General features: G+C 42.4%; 2 protein-coding genes across 2 annotated transcripts; one reads left to right on the top strand and one right to left on the bottom strand.

Moving 5' to 3' along the window:
• Positions 1-141: 141 nt before the first annotated feature.
• Positions 142-2,089, bottom strand: ndufc1 (NADH:ubiquinone oxidoreductase subunit C1). Its single transcript, XM_029440975.1, has 4 exons — positions 1,920-2,089; positions 1,077-1,180; positions 444-515; positions 142-259 (listed from the first exon to the last, which is right to left on the bottom strand). Exons 1-3 carry the CDS (start codon positions 1,963-1,965, stop codon positions 456-458), a joined length of 210 nt encoding a protein of 69 aa, XP_029296835.1. The 5' UTR covers positions 1,966-2,089; the 3' UTR covers positions 142-259; positions 444-455.
• Positions 2,090-2,821: 732 nt separating this feature from the next.
• On the top strand, positions 2,822-14,751 carry LOC115014258 (N-alpha-acetyltransferase 15, NatA auxiliary subunit-like). Its single transcript, XM_029440972.1, has 20 exons — positions 2,822-2,875; positions 3,935-4,019; positions 4,800-4,904; positions 5,156-5,313; positions 5,572-5,706; positions 6,169-6,322; positions 6,657-6,776; positions 7,263-7,358; positions 8,274-8,380; positions 8,480-8,552; positions 8,688-8,857; positions 8,971-9,123; positions 9,529-9,657; positions 10,858-11,071; positions 12,031-12,224; positions 12,733-12,841; positions 12,951-13,049; positions 13,168-13,311; positions 13,869-13,966; positions 14,072-14,751. Exons 1-20 carry the CDS (start codon positions 2,822-2,824, stop codon positions 14,279-14,281), a joined length of 2,607 nt encoding a protein of 868 aa, XP_029296832.1. The 3' UTR covers positions 14,282-14,751.
• Positions 14,752-16,594: the final 1,843 nt, after the last annotated feature.

The raw sequence follows: 16,594 nt of genomic DNA, 5'->3' as shown, positions 1-16,594 counted from the left end.
GATCTAACTCACTCGTACTGATATTTTGTAAAAGCTATTTTGTAAGAGCAAACATACACCATTTATCTCAGACATTTGGCTTATTAATGAAGTATAAATACAACATAGAATACTGATTAATAACACCACAGCAACAGTGAATTTAAGTGAACAAAAAGATCAAGATTCATGTATATTTCACATGATACATTTTTATTTTATGCAGAATTCAGACTGAAGAAAAGTGAACCGGTGCATCCTATAGACAGGACCTGGAGACCTACACAGGACAAGAAATTACAGAGTATCATATTTTATTTCATCCATTTATAGATTTTATATCTTCACAGATGACAGAATACCAATGTTATATGGCAATATAGATATCAAATCACAAACTAATTTATACTGTATGTTAAATCTATTTTGTTTAGAATCATCTAAATAAACAAACACTCACATACCAGTGTGAAGGCTTATTCCAGGCCATTCCTCACTTTGTACTCATGTACATCTGTGCTGTGCTGCTTGAAGAGCTGCGGGTGGAGGACAGATACCATATGTACCAACTAGTAATAGCAGAACATTCTTCATATTCAACTAGAATGCCTAACCCTCCAATAAGTCATAATTTGTCTTCAATAGCTTAAGATAAAAAAATGTTTTTTTAAACCCACCTGGAATAAAAAAAAGAAATTCTAACAACAAAATAAGAAAAAGAAATTGCAATATAATATTAATCCAATCTGGGTAACTGGAGACTACTATTGGAAAATCCTTTAACATGGCTTCGCCTATTGTAAAAGGTACTTTAATATAAACAACTTTGTAAAGCCTTAAAATTCAGCAGAATTCTTTGTCTTTATACACTTCATACACTACTACTCTACATACATTTCTGGATAGGTTAGCTAATGACATAAATTGCATGCTTGGTGCTTGAACAGAGTTTAGTTTCCGATAAAAAAAGATAGAAATAAACGTATTGGGAAAAAATAAACCCTGTGTGACTTAACCATAGCACTCTGACAACAATGATCAGTTTTATAGATTATATGTTATCAACATTGTCTGTGTGAAATGATGTGGACATTTACCAGGCCCCAAATGAGAGCAGATGTTCCAAAGGCAAGACCCACTCTCAACCAGTTGGGGTTAGCAGGGTCAGGAATGGAGCTTTTGAATAAAGACCTGGATCCAACTGCAAGACATACCAAAATAGCTTGAAGAACCACACTGTTTTCAATGAGAAATTAACATTGACTTGGCATTAGGAGTCAGTACTAGCCATTAGGGGAATATAAATATTATTATTATTATTATTATTATTATTATTATTATTATTATTATTCTGGGAAGAATGAACCCTTGCAAACCTATAAGAATTTCGCCTAGCCATATTACATTTCAATAACATTGTACGTTAATTTATTAGATGAACTGTATGTTTTGGGGGAAACAGACAGTAGAAGTAATTGTGGACTGTCCAGTTATTTGAAGCAAGCCGAATTGAAGAATATGATAATAATAATAATAATAATAATAATAATAATAATAATAATAATAATAATAATAATAATAATAATAATAATAATAGGTCACTTTTAAACTGCACAAGGTTCTGAAAGAACTTGGTGCCTACTCGTTCATACATAAGATAATTGTATAACGTAGATAACATGTGGATTACAGTCATTACTGTTAAACTATATAAACCGTATAAGAATCTATTAGCAAATAATTGGAAAATTCACGCAATACTGCCATAAAATGTATAACTTTAGGGGGAAACACGCCTGTGTGACTGCAGTGCCACATGAATGCTAAGCTAAGGTCAGGCTTCATAACAGATACAGCGTCCACGTTGTAAATAGCAAGATAAAAACCTGGTCTTTCAAAATCATATTCACGAATGCATTACCATTATGTCAGAATCTTACCCTTGCTGACGAGAGCAGCTCTTGACAATAACCGGTTGAAAGTCATTTTAGCTCACAGCTAAAACAGCTCCCTTCATCCGATTTGCGATCCTGCCACAGGTCGATTAACCCTCCTGGAAGGACTGAGTAGAGGATTCAAGATCCCCGATAAATCGCTCGAACATTCAATCATGAGAACCTCATATGTTTGCTGCTATGACATAACATTTGTTATTTTAGTCCCAACAAATAGCTGGATTTTTTTCATAACCCAGTTTAGCATCATTCGCGTCACAAAATCCGATACCTCCGTTTATGGGTTTCATATTGCACCAAATTCCTATATAAAAGTAATCGTGTAAATTACATAACAATTAGATTTTAGTGAAACAGAATGCTGCTTGGGGAGTAATCAAGTGCCTACGTTTACAACCTATCCATATTACCAGAAAAACATTCTATACCCTACAAAGTGTGATCATTTGCCGGCATTGTTAAAATTTTAGAAATGTCAATGGAATTTGGTTGGCAACTTCCGCAACAACAAGTTCACTGGACACAGGAGCGTAACGGCGAACTCTCCATACAACAACATAAATTATGTATTATTGTGTAACATATCTGGATACATTTAGTTAAATGTATATTTAAATAAAACACCGTGTTATGCCATTCTTGTCAAAAGACCATGTAGCCACATTACACGTTAGCCCTGCTTCCCCGTGTTTAACACGCAGACTCAGAGAGCAGCCTGACCGAGCCTGACCCGGAGGAGAAGCACATCGGCCATTTTGCTCGAAAGGGGGCCTCGGCTTCAACACGTGAGAAATAGGAGCCTGCAGAGACTGAAACAGTCCAGGATCTCTGACTCCAAGAGGATAATATTCATGTGTGAACCGACAGAGGCATAGGAAGCCAACAAAATGCCCACAATCACCCTACCGCCGAAGGAGAATGCTCTCTTCAAGAGAATATTGGTAGGCTAAATGCCTGAGATAACGTTAGCTTGCTGGCTAATGCTAGTTTGCCAAGTAGCCGTCAGTTGTAGCTAGGGAGTTGCTATTAAATTGACAAAAAATATTCCGTACACCATTGTAGTTATCCTGTCTCTGTTGTTAAAGAGTGGTCGTAACAATGCAATGATGGAAACCGCATAGTTTGCTAACAACCAGTCGTATAATGTCCTCGCTATGCGTTGGCCTTACAACACATCCAAAGTATATCAACGACAAAGCTGTTCGACTCATGACAGTCATATTCAACTTAGGTGGATAGTTGACGTTAGCTTTGTAGTTACAAGTTGCAGTTTGAATACGCATTCGTCTGCACTGTCAATAAAGTTTATCACCATTGTTCTTGTAAATGCGGCTAAAATAGTTCTAGCAATTCAGTTCAGCACACAGCAAGCCACATTTCATTGAGTAACTTTGAAATTAAACGGTTAACTTAGCCTTGTTTCTTTTCAATATAAAATGGACATGAAAGCTCAAGTCGTTCACTAAATCATTTAATGCCATATTTAAATTCGGCGACACGCAGAAGACAAAGTCAAGCATTAATTCAAAGTATTCAGTCATGGGCGGTAGCTATAATGTACCTTAATGTTATAATACTAATAATATAAAATACTAATGTTACTTCTGGCTATTTGGAATGTGTCCTTTTCGTATGTCATTTAGAGACCTGAGTGCATATTGTTGTGGGAGTTGACAGGATTTTTACTGGGGGGGTTCTGAGCTCAGCATGCCTGGGTCAGTCCCATCCACAGCCCTCCATCACCAGAGCCCTTCTCTCAGGTGCTATTTCTTCAGTGCTACAATCTCATGCGGACTGGACTGCCAAGTGCTTAGTGTGCGTGATGCTCTGTTGGCTCGTAGCAGGAAGGATCAGTTATTGGTCACTGGAACGCAGTGTCAGCACTTACAATAATATCCATTTGTGCACTTAAACCTGGCTCTGAGAGGATTTGTACAGCAGAGAATGGCAGGTTGTTTGCCTCAGATGCATGATATAAAGTCTGCTGTCTTTTGTTGCAGAGATGCTACGAACACAAGCAGTACAGAAACGGCCTAAAGTTCTGCAAACAGATCCTGGGCAACCCAAAGTTTGCTGAACATGGAGGTAAGAGACCAGCTACTTAACGGGATTTTTTTGTAACGTAATGTACTCGGTCCTCTCTGGTGTTTAAACTATGTAATGGCATGAATGTTTTTAAACTACCTTAAAGATATATTTGGCATTTCTCTACTGTGATGTCTTGGTACTTTTCAGCTGATGTGTCTGATAAACTATGATCAGCTAATGAATGTGTCTCTCGTGGTGATATTTGCCTTGCCTTTGGTTATTAGTGAGTCAGGCTGTGTTAGCCTCAAGATGCAACTATGGCAGCATTTTGAATAGGTGTACCTGTCATGCCATTGTATTTGTTCTCAATAGTGCATCATTCTTGACTGTCAATCAATCAAACTTTATTTATAGACCATACACACAAATGGTAACACAAAGTGATTCACCAAAAAAACAAAACAATACCAGGTAGAGCACAGAGTTACAGTAATCAGTTCTACAGGTTATAAACACATGTCTTAGTGTCTTTGGCTTGAGAGAGAAACGGTCGTACTCTGGCAATATTTTGTTATATTTTGAATATGTGGTTCAAAACTAAGTCCTGAATCAAATATAATCCCTGGGTTCTTACTTTTTGAAGTCTTTGAAGTTTTGAACCCAGTTTCTCTCTCTGAGCTCGAGGAGCGATAACCAAGAGTTCGGGTTTGTCCAGCAATCCATAATTTAATATCTATAATGCAGTTAAAAAGGGCATCTCTTGGTCCTGAGTATTACTCACACCTGTTCCATTCACCTGAATGTGTCACTCCTCTCCCCCCCTGCTTTGTGCTGCAGAGACGCTGGCCATGAAGGGTTTAACCCTCAACTGTCTGTGCAAGAAGGAGGAGGCCTACGAGCTGGTGAGACGAGGTCTACGCAACGACCTCAAGAGCCACGTCTGTATCCTTCTATCAGCATCGCAGGGCAGCCACATTCATCAGTTAGACATATACATTTAGTTAAACACTACATCTGCTGAATTCACTTTGAAACTCCTTGAAATTGCTCTTTAACTTAATTTCTTCCTGGCTGCTCTTTGTTGCAGCTGTAGTCTTTTCCTTTCTATGTGTTTGTTACATTTGTAAGCACATATAAACACCTGGATAGTGCTTTTGCGTGTTTTTTGCTTCCTGAACTCGTCCATCCTACAGGTTGGCACGTGTACGGCCTGCTACAGCGCTCAGATAAAAAATATGACGAGGCCATCAAGTGTTACCGCAACGCTCTGAAGTGGGACAAGGACAACCTGCAGATCCTGCGAGACCTCTCTTTGCTGCAGATCCAGATGAGAGACCTGGAGGGATACAGGGTGAGGGTCGCCAGAGAGAGGCGATGTGTGTGAAAACAGAAGCGTCCAGATAAAAAGTCCGGATGGAGAGATGAGGATGGATGAAGGGGTTGTGCAGGGTCAGACAGTTACCCATCCTCCTGCACAAGGTGGACAGTTATATGGTGAAGATAGACAGGAGAGGTTGACAGAGCAGTACAAGTCAATGGTGGACAGGATAATGAAATATGAATGTTATTGCTTACAGTTTGGTGTGCTATGATGCTCTTCCCTCTGCAGGAGACTCGATACCAGCTGCTGCAGCTCCGTCCAGCCCAGCGGGCCTCGTGGATCGGATATGCTGTAGCCTATCATCTGTTAGAGGACTTTGAGATGGCTGCCAAGATTGTTGAGGAGTTCCGCAAAACGCAACAGGTAGGCCAAAGCTATAGACGACTCGACAGAGCTCTACTGATTTCTTCACAAATATATTAAACATATCTGAAAGCAAACATAAAATGCACTCTGACAAGACTCAAGCCCCAAGCCCCATTCAGACATTACAGGGGAAGAAAGTATTCACGATGTTAACTCACTGTTCCAGAAGATGACAGGATATGGTCTGTAATACACATTGACATTTCACAGTACAAAGCCTAAAGCCTTCCTCGGGTGGCGGGGGTCAAATGGGAGGCGCAGAGGGAGAGACGTGAGGCAAAGATACTGTGTGATGTATTTGAGTCAAAAAACCTCCTTCAGTCCAAACTGACATGAAACGCATCATTCAGTGTCATACACGTCCATAAACAAAAACAAAACAAACCCTTCAGAACGCATCACTTGGATGTTGCCTCTTCATCTACGCTTAAAGAAATATTATTGTTTGTGTGTGTCCAGACGTCTCCTGACAAGGTGGACTACGAGTACAGTGAGCTGCTGCTGTATCAGAACCAGGTTCTGAGGGAGGCGGGCCTGAACAAGGAGGCCCTCGATCACCTCAACAACTACGAAAAACAGATCTGTGACAAACTGGCTGTGGAGGAGACGAGAGGTGGGTCCATGCTGTTGTTCACACAGCTGCACTGTTCACTGAGGTTCAGCTTCGGTCAGTCCTCCAGATTCCTGTGGAAAGTTAACACCATTTAAATGGGCTAATAGGCACTCTTCATATATGAGTTCCGCTTCATCATTTAGACTGACAAACTTATATAATACAAACATTGTGATTAATGTTGAGAGTACCTAACCCAAAGAAAAGCATTGTAAGCTGTGTGTGTGTGTGTGTGTGTGTGTGTGTGTGTGTGTGTGTGTGTGTGTGTGTGTGTGTGTGTGTGTGTGTGTGTGTGTGTGTGTGTGTGTGTGTGTGTGTGTGTGTGTGTGTGTAGGAGAACTGCTGCTGAAGTTGGAGAGGCCCGAGGAGGCTTCTGAGGTCTACAGGAGACTCCAGGAGAGGAACCCTGAGAACTGGGCCTACTACCAGGGCCTGGAAAAGGCCTTAAAGCCAGGTGAACACAATTTGATGGATTGATGTAGTTATTTATTAGGGCTGTACCAGAGTCCGAGAAAGGCAGTAACTTTCGATGACACCACTTGATGTGACTAACTCAGACTACTGAAGCTAAGTCTCAGCTGAAGTTTGGAATGTGCTCTTACACAAAAAGAGGACTGTGGATTTTGTCCCTCATCTCTTCCCTGAGAATCACATTAGGAAGGTTGGTATGAACAGGAGCAATGGAAACTGTTTCAGTGGTCATATCTGAAACTCCTTTATGCCTGTGTTCATCATCTGTGAGGTGAAAACATCACAAGTGCAGTGATTCCACTTCCACAATGGAAGGCTGACACGTTGACTGTTCGGGGCAGGAGGTGAATTTTCTTTTTTAAACCACTGTTGGGCAACAGAAAGGTCTAAAAGAGAGAAGTCGATAAAATGCTGAAACAGACTGTATAACAGTGTGTGTGTGTGTGTGTGTGTGTGCGTGTGTGCGCAGGAAGTGTAGAGGATCGTCAGAAGATTTATGAGGACTCCTGGGTGAAGTTTCCTAAAGGCCTGATTCCCCGAAGATTGCCTCTTAATTTCCTCACAGGTAAGTACAGTTTAGCCTGCAGCAGCAGCACCAGGCTGTCAGTGTGGCAGCAGGGAATTGTTTTCATCATGTCATGGTCTTCATCTGACGTAGTTTGCTTAGTGAGCAAATGTCCTCACGCCGCTCAAAGGCTCGGGGAGGAATGTAATTAGAGAACCGATACATTAGTAAAAATTAGTATTATTAGCAGGATTACACATTTTAATATCAAGAAGGATATACTACCCTGCACACGTGACAACCCCTCAGGACAAGGGTCTCACACAATGGCCTCTAACGTTAGTGAGAAAATGCTTTCACTGGGTGGAAATGTTTCTGTGTGTAAAGCAGAAAAGGGGAACAGCAGCACAGTTCATCAGTCAGGATGGTTTGAACGTTCCAGTTCATCAACATCACTGTTGTTTTTGTATTGCTTTCTTATTTGTTTTTGAGGAAATACAAAACTAATGTAAAGTATCATGTTGCATTACTTTAATATTGTGATACTTGGATTAGGTTACTGACTACACCTTTTAATAATTGTATCTGAATACAAATTTCAAGTAACCCTCCCTCTCCGGCCCACTCACTCCTGTAGACAATAAGTGTACTGGACTGCTGCCGAGCTATAATATACAGGTCTGGAAATACCGTGTGCACACAGACTCGGCACTAATCGGACACATTGAGTGACACATTGACATCGCACAGGTTGTTACCAGGTTACAGCAGGTTGCATTTAGTGTTTTGGATAACTCATGAAGCAGACTTGAATAGACTGCAGCTGATGAAAGCTAAACTGAGAAGCTTAATAACAGCACTGATTGGGGGAGAACGGAGGTTACTCTGATGTGTTATTGTGTTACCCTTTATATTAAGGTCACCTCACTACAAATCTCACTTTACTGTACCTTTACTGTGTGTTGTGCTGGCCAGGGGAGAAGTTTTGTGAATGTCTGGACAGCTATCTGAGGATGAACTTCAGTAAAGGCTGCCCACCTGTCTTCACTACCCTCAAATCCCTCTACACCGACAGAGACAAGGTTGAGCAGGCTGATTATTAGATGTGCTTCCACATTGAAATTCTTGTCGTTCCTGGTTTGAAATAAAACGACAATTAAACTTGTTTTCTCCTCATGCAGGTCACGATCATTGAAGATTTAGTAGTTGGCTATGAAACCTGTTTAAAAGCCTGTCGAATGTTTAGTGAAAATGGTGAGTGTCTTGAATCTACTACTGTTCCTTCTCTTTGAGCTCAATGTATTTGTTAGATTTTTATCTATTTGTGACTCCAACTTTTCTTAATGACATATAAAGGCAGAACTGTGATGATGTGTAACATGTGTGCAGATGATGGGAAGGAGGAGCCCCCCACCACTCTGTTGTGGGTACAGTATTTCTTGGCACAGCACTTTGACTTCATAGACCAGCACAGCCTCGCTCTGGAGTATATCAACACGGCCATCGACAGCACACCCACGCTCATCGAGCTCTTCCTCATCAAGGCCAAGATCTACAAGGTTTAGTATGAACTCTGCACATACAGAGTACATAACATGTTCGTGTCTTTGATAGAAATCGGATGATTAAACTTTAGTATCATTGGACTCGTTCTTCTTCCTTGGCCCCGCAGCACGCTGGCAACATAAAGGAAGCCGCTCGGTGGATGGATGAAGCTCAGGCCCTGGACACTGCTGACCGCTTCATCAACTCAAAGTGTGCCAAGTACATGCTGAAGGCTGGCCTCGTCAAGGAAGCAGAGGAAATGTGCTCCAAGTTCACACGGGTAAGACACGGAGTGAGAGTGTACGCAGAAAGAGAATGTGTGAAGTTTCTGTGGCTACACACTTTTGATTTGTAAATGGATCTTGTATGCATGCTTCAGACAGATGACTAGTTATGGTGCAGGATTCTAGTTTGATGGTTAAAATGAGGGTTGTTTCCACGTGTGCCCCAAATGTTGTTTCATCTGCCTTCTAGAATATTTTAGTATGAAGCTTCTTTCTTTTCTTCTTCCAAAGCGTTCTAAAGGTGTGTGTGTGTGTGTGTGTGTGTGTGTGTGTGTGTGTGTGTGTGTGTGTGTGTGTGTGTGTGTGTGTGTGTGTGTGTGTGTGTGTGTGTGTGTGTGTGTGTGTGTGTGTGTGTGTGTGTGTGTGTGTGTGTGTGTGTGTTCGCTCGTTCTCTCTCTCAGGAGGGGGCGTCTGCAGTGGAGAACCTGAATGAGATGCAGTGCATGTGGTTCCAGACAGAGTGTGCCTTGGCCTACAAGGCCATGAACAAGTTTGGAGAGGCTTTGAAGAAGTGCCATGAGATTGAGAGGGTAAGCTTCCACCATACCTGACATTGGAGTAACCTTTGTTTAGGCTTACTGTTTTAGAGCGGTACTCTTATTGATATAAATCCATAAACAAAAATAATTGACACACCTCTCAGTATAATGCAACACAAACATCCTCCCAAATGATCATACACTGTTGACTTTCAATACAAACTGAACCTTGATAAAGGACTGTTGTCTTACACTCCACACGTTTTAGTTAGGTGGATCTAATACAGTGTCAACTGAATGTGTATGCATGTTCTTTGGCAACACCACAGACACCATGTTTTTATTTCCTGGGCAACATTACGCAAATCCCAGTAGGACCCAGTCCAAAAGGAGGGGGTCATACACCTGAAGCTGTTTGGTCACTGACTGAAACTCCAGAAGAAGAAGAACTTCTGCACTGAGCAGTTTACTCACAACCATAACAGTTAAGCTAGGTAGCATAAGCTAGGAGCAAGACCGAAGCCGCTGTCGCTCACTCTTACACTTGCTGCTCTTTCACTCACACTGAGCATTGAGACTGATCCAGGATCAGATAAATGCTACAACAGCTTCATGTGACTTCTGTTTCACGTCACGATTTCAATTCTCCTTGAACGCTTCTTGGTTGCATTTACACTTGGAAAGCTTCGGGATCCGCCCAAGACACACAAAGTCATTGATGCTCCAAATAATGTGTTAGTGGTTTTTCCCTCCCAAACAATTTGATACAGGACATTTGCTCTGCCCTATGAACCATGAACATTAGTCTTATCAATCACACCAAACAAGGACCGTCCAGATGTGTCATTGTGTGGTGGAGCTGGACAAACTGAAATGATCAAAGCACACACATTGTCAAACTCTTCCAGGCCGATAATTACTCTCATAGCAGTTTTAAATCAATAAAGTCTGAATTCCAGAACCACAATGATCAGTGACATCTAACCAATCATTCAGCCAGAATGTGTAAAGGGTCACACTTTCATTAACTCACACAAAAGAAAACATCATGCACGGATGTATTAAAAAATACTTCTTGTCCCATTTATCTCTTCCCAAGATAAATCTGTGAGTCTGTCACCATGTAGAGTTTGGATCTGTTCTCCACTGCCGTCACTCGCTGCACTCTTATCAGATGAGATGACTTCCACACCCACATTCATTCTTCTAACATCATTCCTCTGTCTGCTTTCTGCCCTGCTCCTCCATCAGCATTTTGTGGAGATCACAGATGACCAGTTTGACTTCCACACCTACTGCATGAGGAAGATGACGTTGCGCTCCTACGTGGACCTGCTGAAGCTAGAGGACGTACTGCGGCAGCATCCTTTCTACTACAAAGCTGCTCGAACCGCCATCCAGATCTACCTGATCCTGCACGACAAACCTCTGACCGACGACAACAAAGAGAGCCATGCAGACGCCGGTCAGACTCTTTTACAATATTTAGCAGAAATTGTGAAGAGTATCTTGTGATCGAACGGCTCATTTCAGGGTTCCCCTTTCAAATGTTGCCAAGATGTTTAGATCAGTTATTGATTGTCGAGGGGATTCACACCCATGATGTGTATAACAATTTCCCAGTTTAACTCCTAGAAGATGTTTGGGAACTGCAAATATGATGCCACATACTGGATAGTATGGAGTTGATTTAATTGAAGTTTTTCTTGTATAAAACAAAATGAATATCCTTTCTCATCCCTTTAATTACTTCTACTCATTGTAATGCATCAATCTAAACGAGTGAAACTGTCCAGATTGGATTATATTTTTCTGCAAATACCATAATTCTCTTCTCAGAATTGTTGGATCGGTGTATGGCGGATGTGCTTGATCAGCCATGAGGTCTGGTGTGCAGGAGTTATTGAGTCTGCAGGGCTGACAGCAACTCTCTGTTGTATAAAGCTTCATTCTTAGGGAAAGGAAGCGCTGCATCCACGAGCATCATTATAAAGACCAGGGGTGTAATGTTTATTGATGTTCTAAACAAAGTGAATGTGTTCTGCTTCCTGACTCGTCTAAAAGAGCAGAGTACAACTGTGTTGGCTTAAAGCTTAATGGTGGTTTCTTACTAAAGCAGAAAACAATATCCATTAAACATTTTCCAGTTTGGCTATTTTGTTTCGGAGTTTTCAATCTCCATGTAGAGAGATGTCAGACGAAGAGGGATGGGGAATGACATGCAACCAAAGTCCACAGCCAGACACCATCAAATGTTTCACGGTCCTTCAGATGCAGTGAACACTTCCTGTTCTATAGTTCTTTGAACAGTCACAAAAGAGCTCAGGATTGCTAAACAAAACTGTTTGTGACAGCACTCACTTAAAAGTATCACATATCAACAAAAGTGAAAAAAAATACAATTGACTGTTTTGCTCTCTGTAGAAAATCTGACGGACAAGGAGATGAAGAAACAGCGCAACAAACAGCGAAGAGCCCAGAAGAAGGCTCAGTTAGAAGAGGAGAAGAAGAACGCAGAGAAGGAGAAGCAGCTAAAGAACCAGAAGAAGAAGAAGGAAGATGATGATGAGGAGATAGGAGGGCCTAAAGAGGAGCTCATACCTGACAAACTGGCCAAGGTGGGATCACGTCTACCAGCATGGTGGAAGGTTTTGGAGCTGTGCTTTGTGAATGCAGCATATCTGCTGGAATTATTACAGATTGTTAAGTTACTGTAGGTGAGGTCAAGGTGCTGAGGTAGTTTATGTGATTTACTATGATTTTCATTAATCAAGCTATATATTATAATATGAAGTAGTATCTGTAACAGAAGGATGTAATTAATGAAGGTAAAGGTGTCAAATAATAATAATAATAATAATAATTAGGGCTGAAACAAATCAATCTTAGTGTTGGAGTGTATGCATGTGGACATATTACTAGGATTTGTGCTCAGGCAAAAAAGACAAAAATCAGAGTAACGATTTGAAAATCAGATTTAGCTGCCAGATGGCATCAAGATATATTGACGTGTTTTTAATGGAGGCCGAATCTTTGTCCATTGAAAGGTATTCCAATAGAATAATTGTCCAGTGTTCATTATAGTTCACTTTCTGTATTCCTTTTTATTTGAATTTGTTTTACCAGGCAGAGAATCCTCTGGAGGAGGCAGTTAAGTTCCTGATCCCTCTGAAGAACCTGGTGCGCAACCAGATCGAGACTCACCTCCTGGCCTTCGAGATCTACTTCAGGAAAGGTCAGACTGCATTTTACCACGCTTCAAAGTCTTTTCAATAGTCCCAACTGTAAGCAGAGGTAGAGACATAGCGTCTTATTTTCAAGATAATTTTTCTACATTCCTGCAGAGAAGTACCTGCTGATGCTTCAGTCAATAAAGAGGGCTGTGACCATAGAGCCTTCCAACCCGTGGCTGCACCAGTGTCTGGTGCGCTTCTTCAAAGGAGGCAAGTAGAACAAAATGTCTGCTGCACACAAGCCGTCCATCTCACCTGGATTTACTGATGAGTCTGTAGGTGCTTCTCAATAGATTGACCTGTGTGTGTTGTGTGTGCGTGTGTGTAGTTCGAGAGAGTGCGGACTTGGCGGAGGCAGTGAGGACGGTGCTGAAGCAGGAGATCTCCCGGCTGTTTGGGGAGAGCAACCCTCAGAGTTTCAACAAGAACTACCTGAGCCAACACTCCAACTCCATCCCGCACAGACTGGCTGGTACACTCGCACACAAATACAGACGGAGATACACACACACACACTGAGGTTGTTCACTTAACTGTGCAGAATGATGCGTGTTTAAATCTCGGTGTAACTCCTGGATGTACCTGCAGGATTTCTAACTTGTAGTTTGGAAAACGAGTCCTGGTCCAAGTGCAGTGTGGAAACTTAATGCCACTAAGATATTAAGAATGATATTATATATAATTATAAGAATGGACTTTATAGTTCAACAGGAGACCTCTTCTGTCCAGAAGGTTTATAATGAACAGAATTGCATATTCATATTCTGAATTGTTCTATGAGGGAGGAGGAATTGATGTCATCTGAATCAGATTTAATGAGGTACATACACTTTTTTTGTGGCAGAAATATATGGGACACAAATGATTATTTCCAGCAGAGTATTTTTATGACGATATCTGGACAAGTGCCAGGTTGTTAGTGTTACAAGTACGACTTTTATGTGCAAGTGACTTTACTCAGGCATGAGACCAACATGTAAAATGACCATAAGGTGTGTGTGTGTGTGTGTGTGTGTCTTTTATCCCCAGCTGCTAAGATGATGGTCTACCTGGAGCCTTCCTCTGATAACATGGCCTGTGAGATAGCGACGGCCCTGGATGAGTCCTTGTCAGGGAGAAGCCTCCAGGTCTGTGATCATTTACAGTAGCACACATCACAACAATAACATCTTTGGTTTAGAACATGTACACAATAATTCAGATGAGCTAACTGTGTGTGTGTGTGTGTGTAGATCAGTACGGAGGTGCTGGAGGCTCTGCATGACGGGCAGCTGGGCGAGGGCCAGCAGAAGGCTGCTGAGGCTTACCGACCCGTCTGCCATAAGATCTTCCCCTACAGCCTGGCCTTCATGCCTCCCGGTTACCAAGACAACAACACCACAATCAGTGCCAACGGCGACCTGTCGTCAGGAGAGCACGATGACATGGCAAACGAAATGTGAGCTGAGACGAGGAGGAGCGAACACGCCGCCAGACGCCTTAGTCCCCCAACACACCATTTTCCCCAACCCCGCCCCCCTCCAGTCCCTGGGCTATGGCTGCTGTGAGTCGCCCCCACATTGCACTGATCTGAATGGACTGAGCGCCACAGGAAAGACGGGAAAGGGAGCTGGCACATGGAGGAAGGCTAATCCATAGAACTTTTTTAAACATAAAAAGGCCCTGTCCACAGTTATTCTGTAACTGAAAAAGCCCAGATAAATCCAGTATGGGGAGGCAAAAGAGGATTGTGGGAAAAGTGGACATTGGATGGCTTAGATGGCTCCTGTAAACACAGTCTAGGTTTTCTATAACTCCTGTGTTTTCATGCCATGTCCTTCTTGTAGGTGCATCTGCTTCTCACGTTTTTAAAAGTAATTTATATATTACAAACTGACAAATGGATCAATAAAACATTGTTTGCAAAACAAAATGGTTGCATTGTGGTGATGTTGTTGATGTGATGTGATGTGACTGCATTTTGCCGAAAACAAGACACAAAAATGTTGCTGATGTTCCACGGAGGTAGTGGTAACCTGCAGTTCTCTGCTCTACCACATGAGAGCGCTGGCTGCTTCCAAGCTCCAAATAGAAGCTGAGGATGAGGAGGATGAGGGGACATGCAGGAAAGGACTGAATGAGCAGCTTTGTGTGACTTCATACTGATCCTGTTCCCTTGTCTGCATCTCTTCAACTTGTTCCTGGTGGGGAAAATAAAAACCACGTGTTTCCAGCCAGTTGTAAGTCTCACTGCATTCAGCACAGTGACCTGCTCCTATTTATCAACCATCAAGGAGAACTTCTGAGTAAAACTAGTTTTCTGAAGGGAGTTGTTTGGGTTGATTGCACTGAGATCCATGTAGAGAAAGCTAGATTTAATAAAATGCCATGGTACTGAGGGTGCAAGAAGATCATTTATAATCTAAGTAGGAGGGAGAGGCCAGGAGCAGCACATTGATCCAGCTGAACAGCAAGTTAATTTCTATATACATTAAATTAACCTCTGGGTGAAGAATTCAGTTTGATTTTCTCCAATTTCTATTTCTATATTACAGTCACTTTACCGCACCGTTGTGACGAAAAGAGAGCTGAGCCAGAAGGCAAAGCTCTCAATATACCGGTCGATCTTCGTTCCTACCCTCACCTATGGTCATGAAGGCTGGGTCATGACCGAAAGAACGAGATCACGGGTACAATCGGCCGAAATGGGTTTTCTCAGACGGGTGGCTGGCGTCTCCCTTAGAGATAGGGTGAGAAGCTCAGCCATCCGTGAGAGACTCGGAGTAGAGCCGCTGCTCCTTTACGTTGAAAGGAGCCAGTTGAGGTGGTTCGGGCATCTAGTAAGGATGCCACCTGGGCGCCTCCCTAGGGAGGTGTTCCAGGCACGTCCAGCTGGGAGGAGACCCCGGGGAAGACCCAGGACTCGGTGGAGAGATTATATCTCCTCACTGGCCTGGGAACGCCTCAGGATCCCCCAGTCGGAGCTGGAGGATGTGGCCCGGAGAAGGGAAGATTGGGGTTCCTTACTGGAGCTGCTGCCCCCGCGACTCGATCCCGGATAAGCGGTAGACGATGGATGGATGGATGGAAAAAAATACCCGTCCGCTGTTGTGTAAGTGAACTAGTATTCTCTTTGCACCTCGGTTGTCTTTCCCTAAGTCCTTATAAATTCTCCTTCAAATTTTTCATTGACCTCATGAAATTCAGTCAGGTCAAAGACAACTGGTTAGGAAAAGACAAAGGCCGTTAAGTTTTTGACTACTCAACCGCAGCCTAGGATTCATAATTTCACCAGCTGGGCTTCCTGTAACGACAGCGGTTAATCAAGGGGGTCCGTGTGGGTGTGGCTGCCTGCTCTGCCTGCACATCTTCAGCTCTCTATTAAACCTTGGGCTGCTCATCTCCACTCCATCACGGAAATAAAATCCTGGCTACAAATCAATTTCCTAAAGCTAAACTGTGAAAAATCCAAAATCATCATCATTGGACCAAAAACACTCACCAAATCCACCCATAACCTCACCCTCAACTTCAACGGTTCCTCAGTTTCCAGCTCCCCTCACATCCGGAATCGTGGAATCATCTTTGACCAAACCCTCTCATTTGACAAATACACTTAACAACTCACCAAGACGGCCTTCTTTCATCTTAAAAACATTGCTCGTCTCTGTCCATCCCTCTCCTCTACAGCTGCAGAAACCCTCATCCATGCCTTCATCACCTCCCGTCTCGACTACTGTAACAGCCTCCTCTATGGTTCACCCCCAAAAATCATC

Source organism: Cottoperca gobio, chromosome 10, assembly GCF_900634415.1.
Source record: "Cottoperca gobio chromosome 10, fCotGob3.1, whole genome shotgun sequence".
Classification (NCBI taxonomy): Eukaryota; Metazoa; Chordata; class Actinopteri; order Perciformes; family Bovichtidae; genus Cottoperca; species Cottoperca gobio.
Note: the sequence above shows the minus strand (reverse complement) of the source record. Positions and strands in the feature narration are given on the sequence as shown.

Bases quoted from the DNA above. Each gene is read 5' to 3' on its own strand.
- LOC115014258 (XM_029440972.1), top strand. From the start codon at position 2,822: ATGCCCACAATCACCCTACCGCCGAAGGAGAATGCTCTCTTCAAGAGA. The intron at 4,905-5,155 runs GTATCCTTCTAT...TCCATCCTACAG, and splicing joins CGACCTCAAGAGCCACGTCT to GTTGGCACGTGTACGGCCTG. The intron at 11,072-12,030 runs GTCAGACTCTTT...TGCTCTCTGTAG, and splicing joins AGAGAGCCATGCAGACGCCG to AAAATCTGACGGACAAGGAG.
- ndufc1 (XM_029440975.1), bottom strand. From the start codon at position 1,965: ATGACTTTCAACCGGTTATTGTCAAGAGCTGCTCTCGTCAGCAAGG. The intron at 1,181-1,919 runs GTAAGATTCTGA...TATGTCTTGCAG, and splicing joins AGCTGCTCTCGTCAGCAAGG to TTGGATCCAGGTCTTTATTC. The intron at 516-1,076 runs GTAAATGTCCAC...CTCCACCCGCAG, and splicing joins CTGCTCTCATTTGGGGCCTG to CTCTTCAAGCAGCACAGCAC.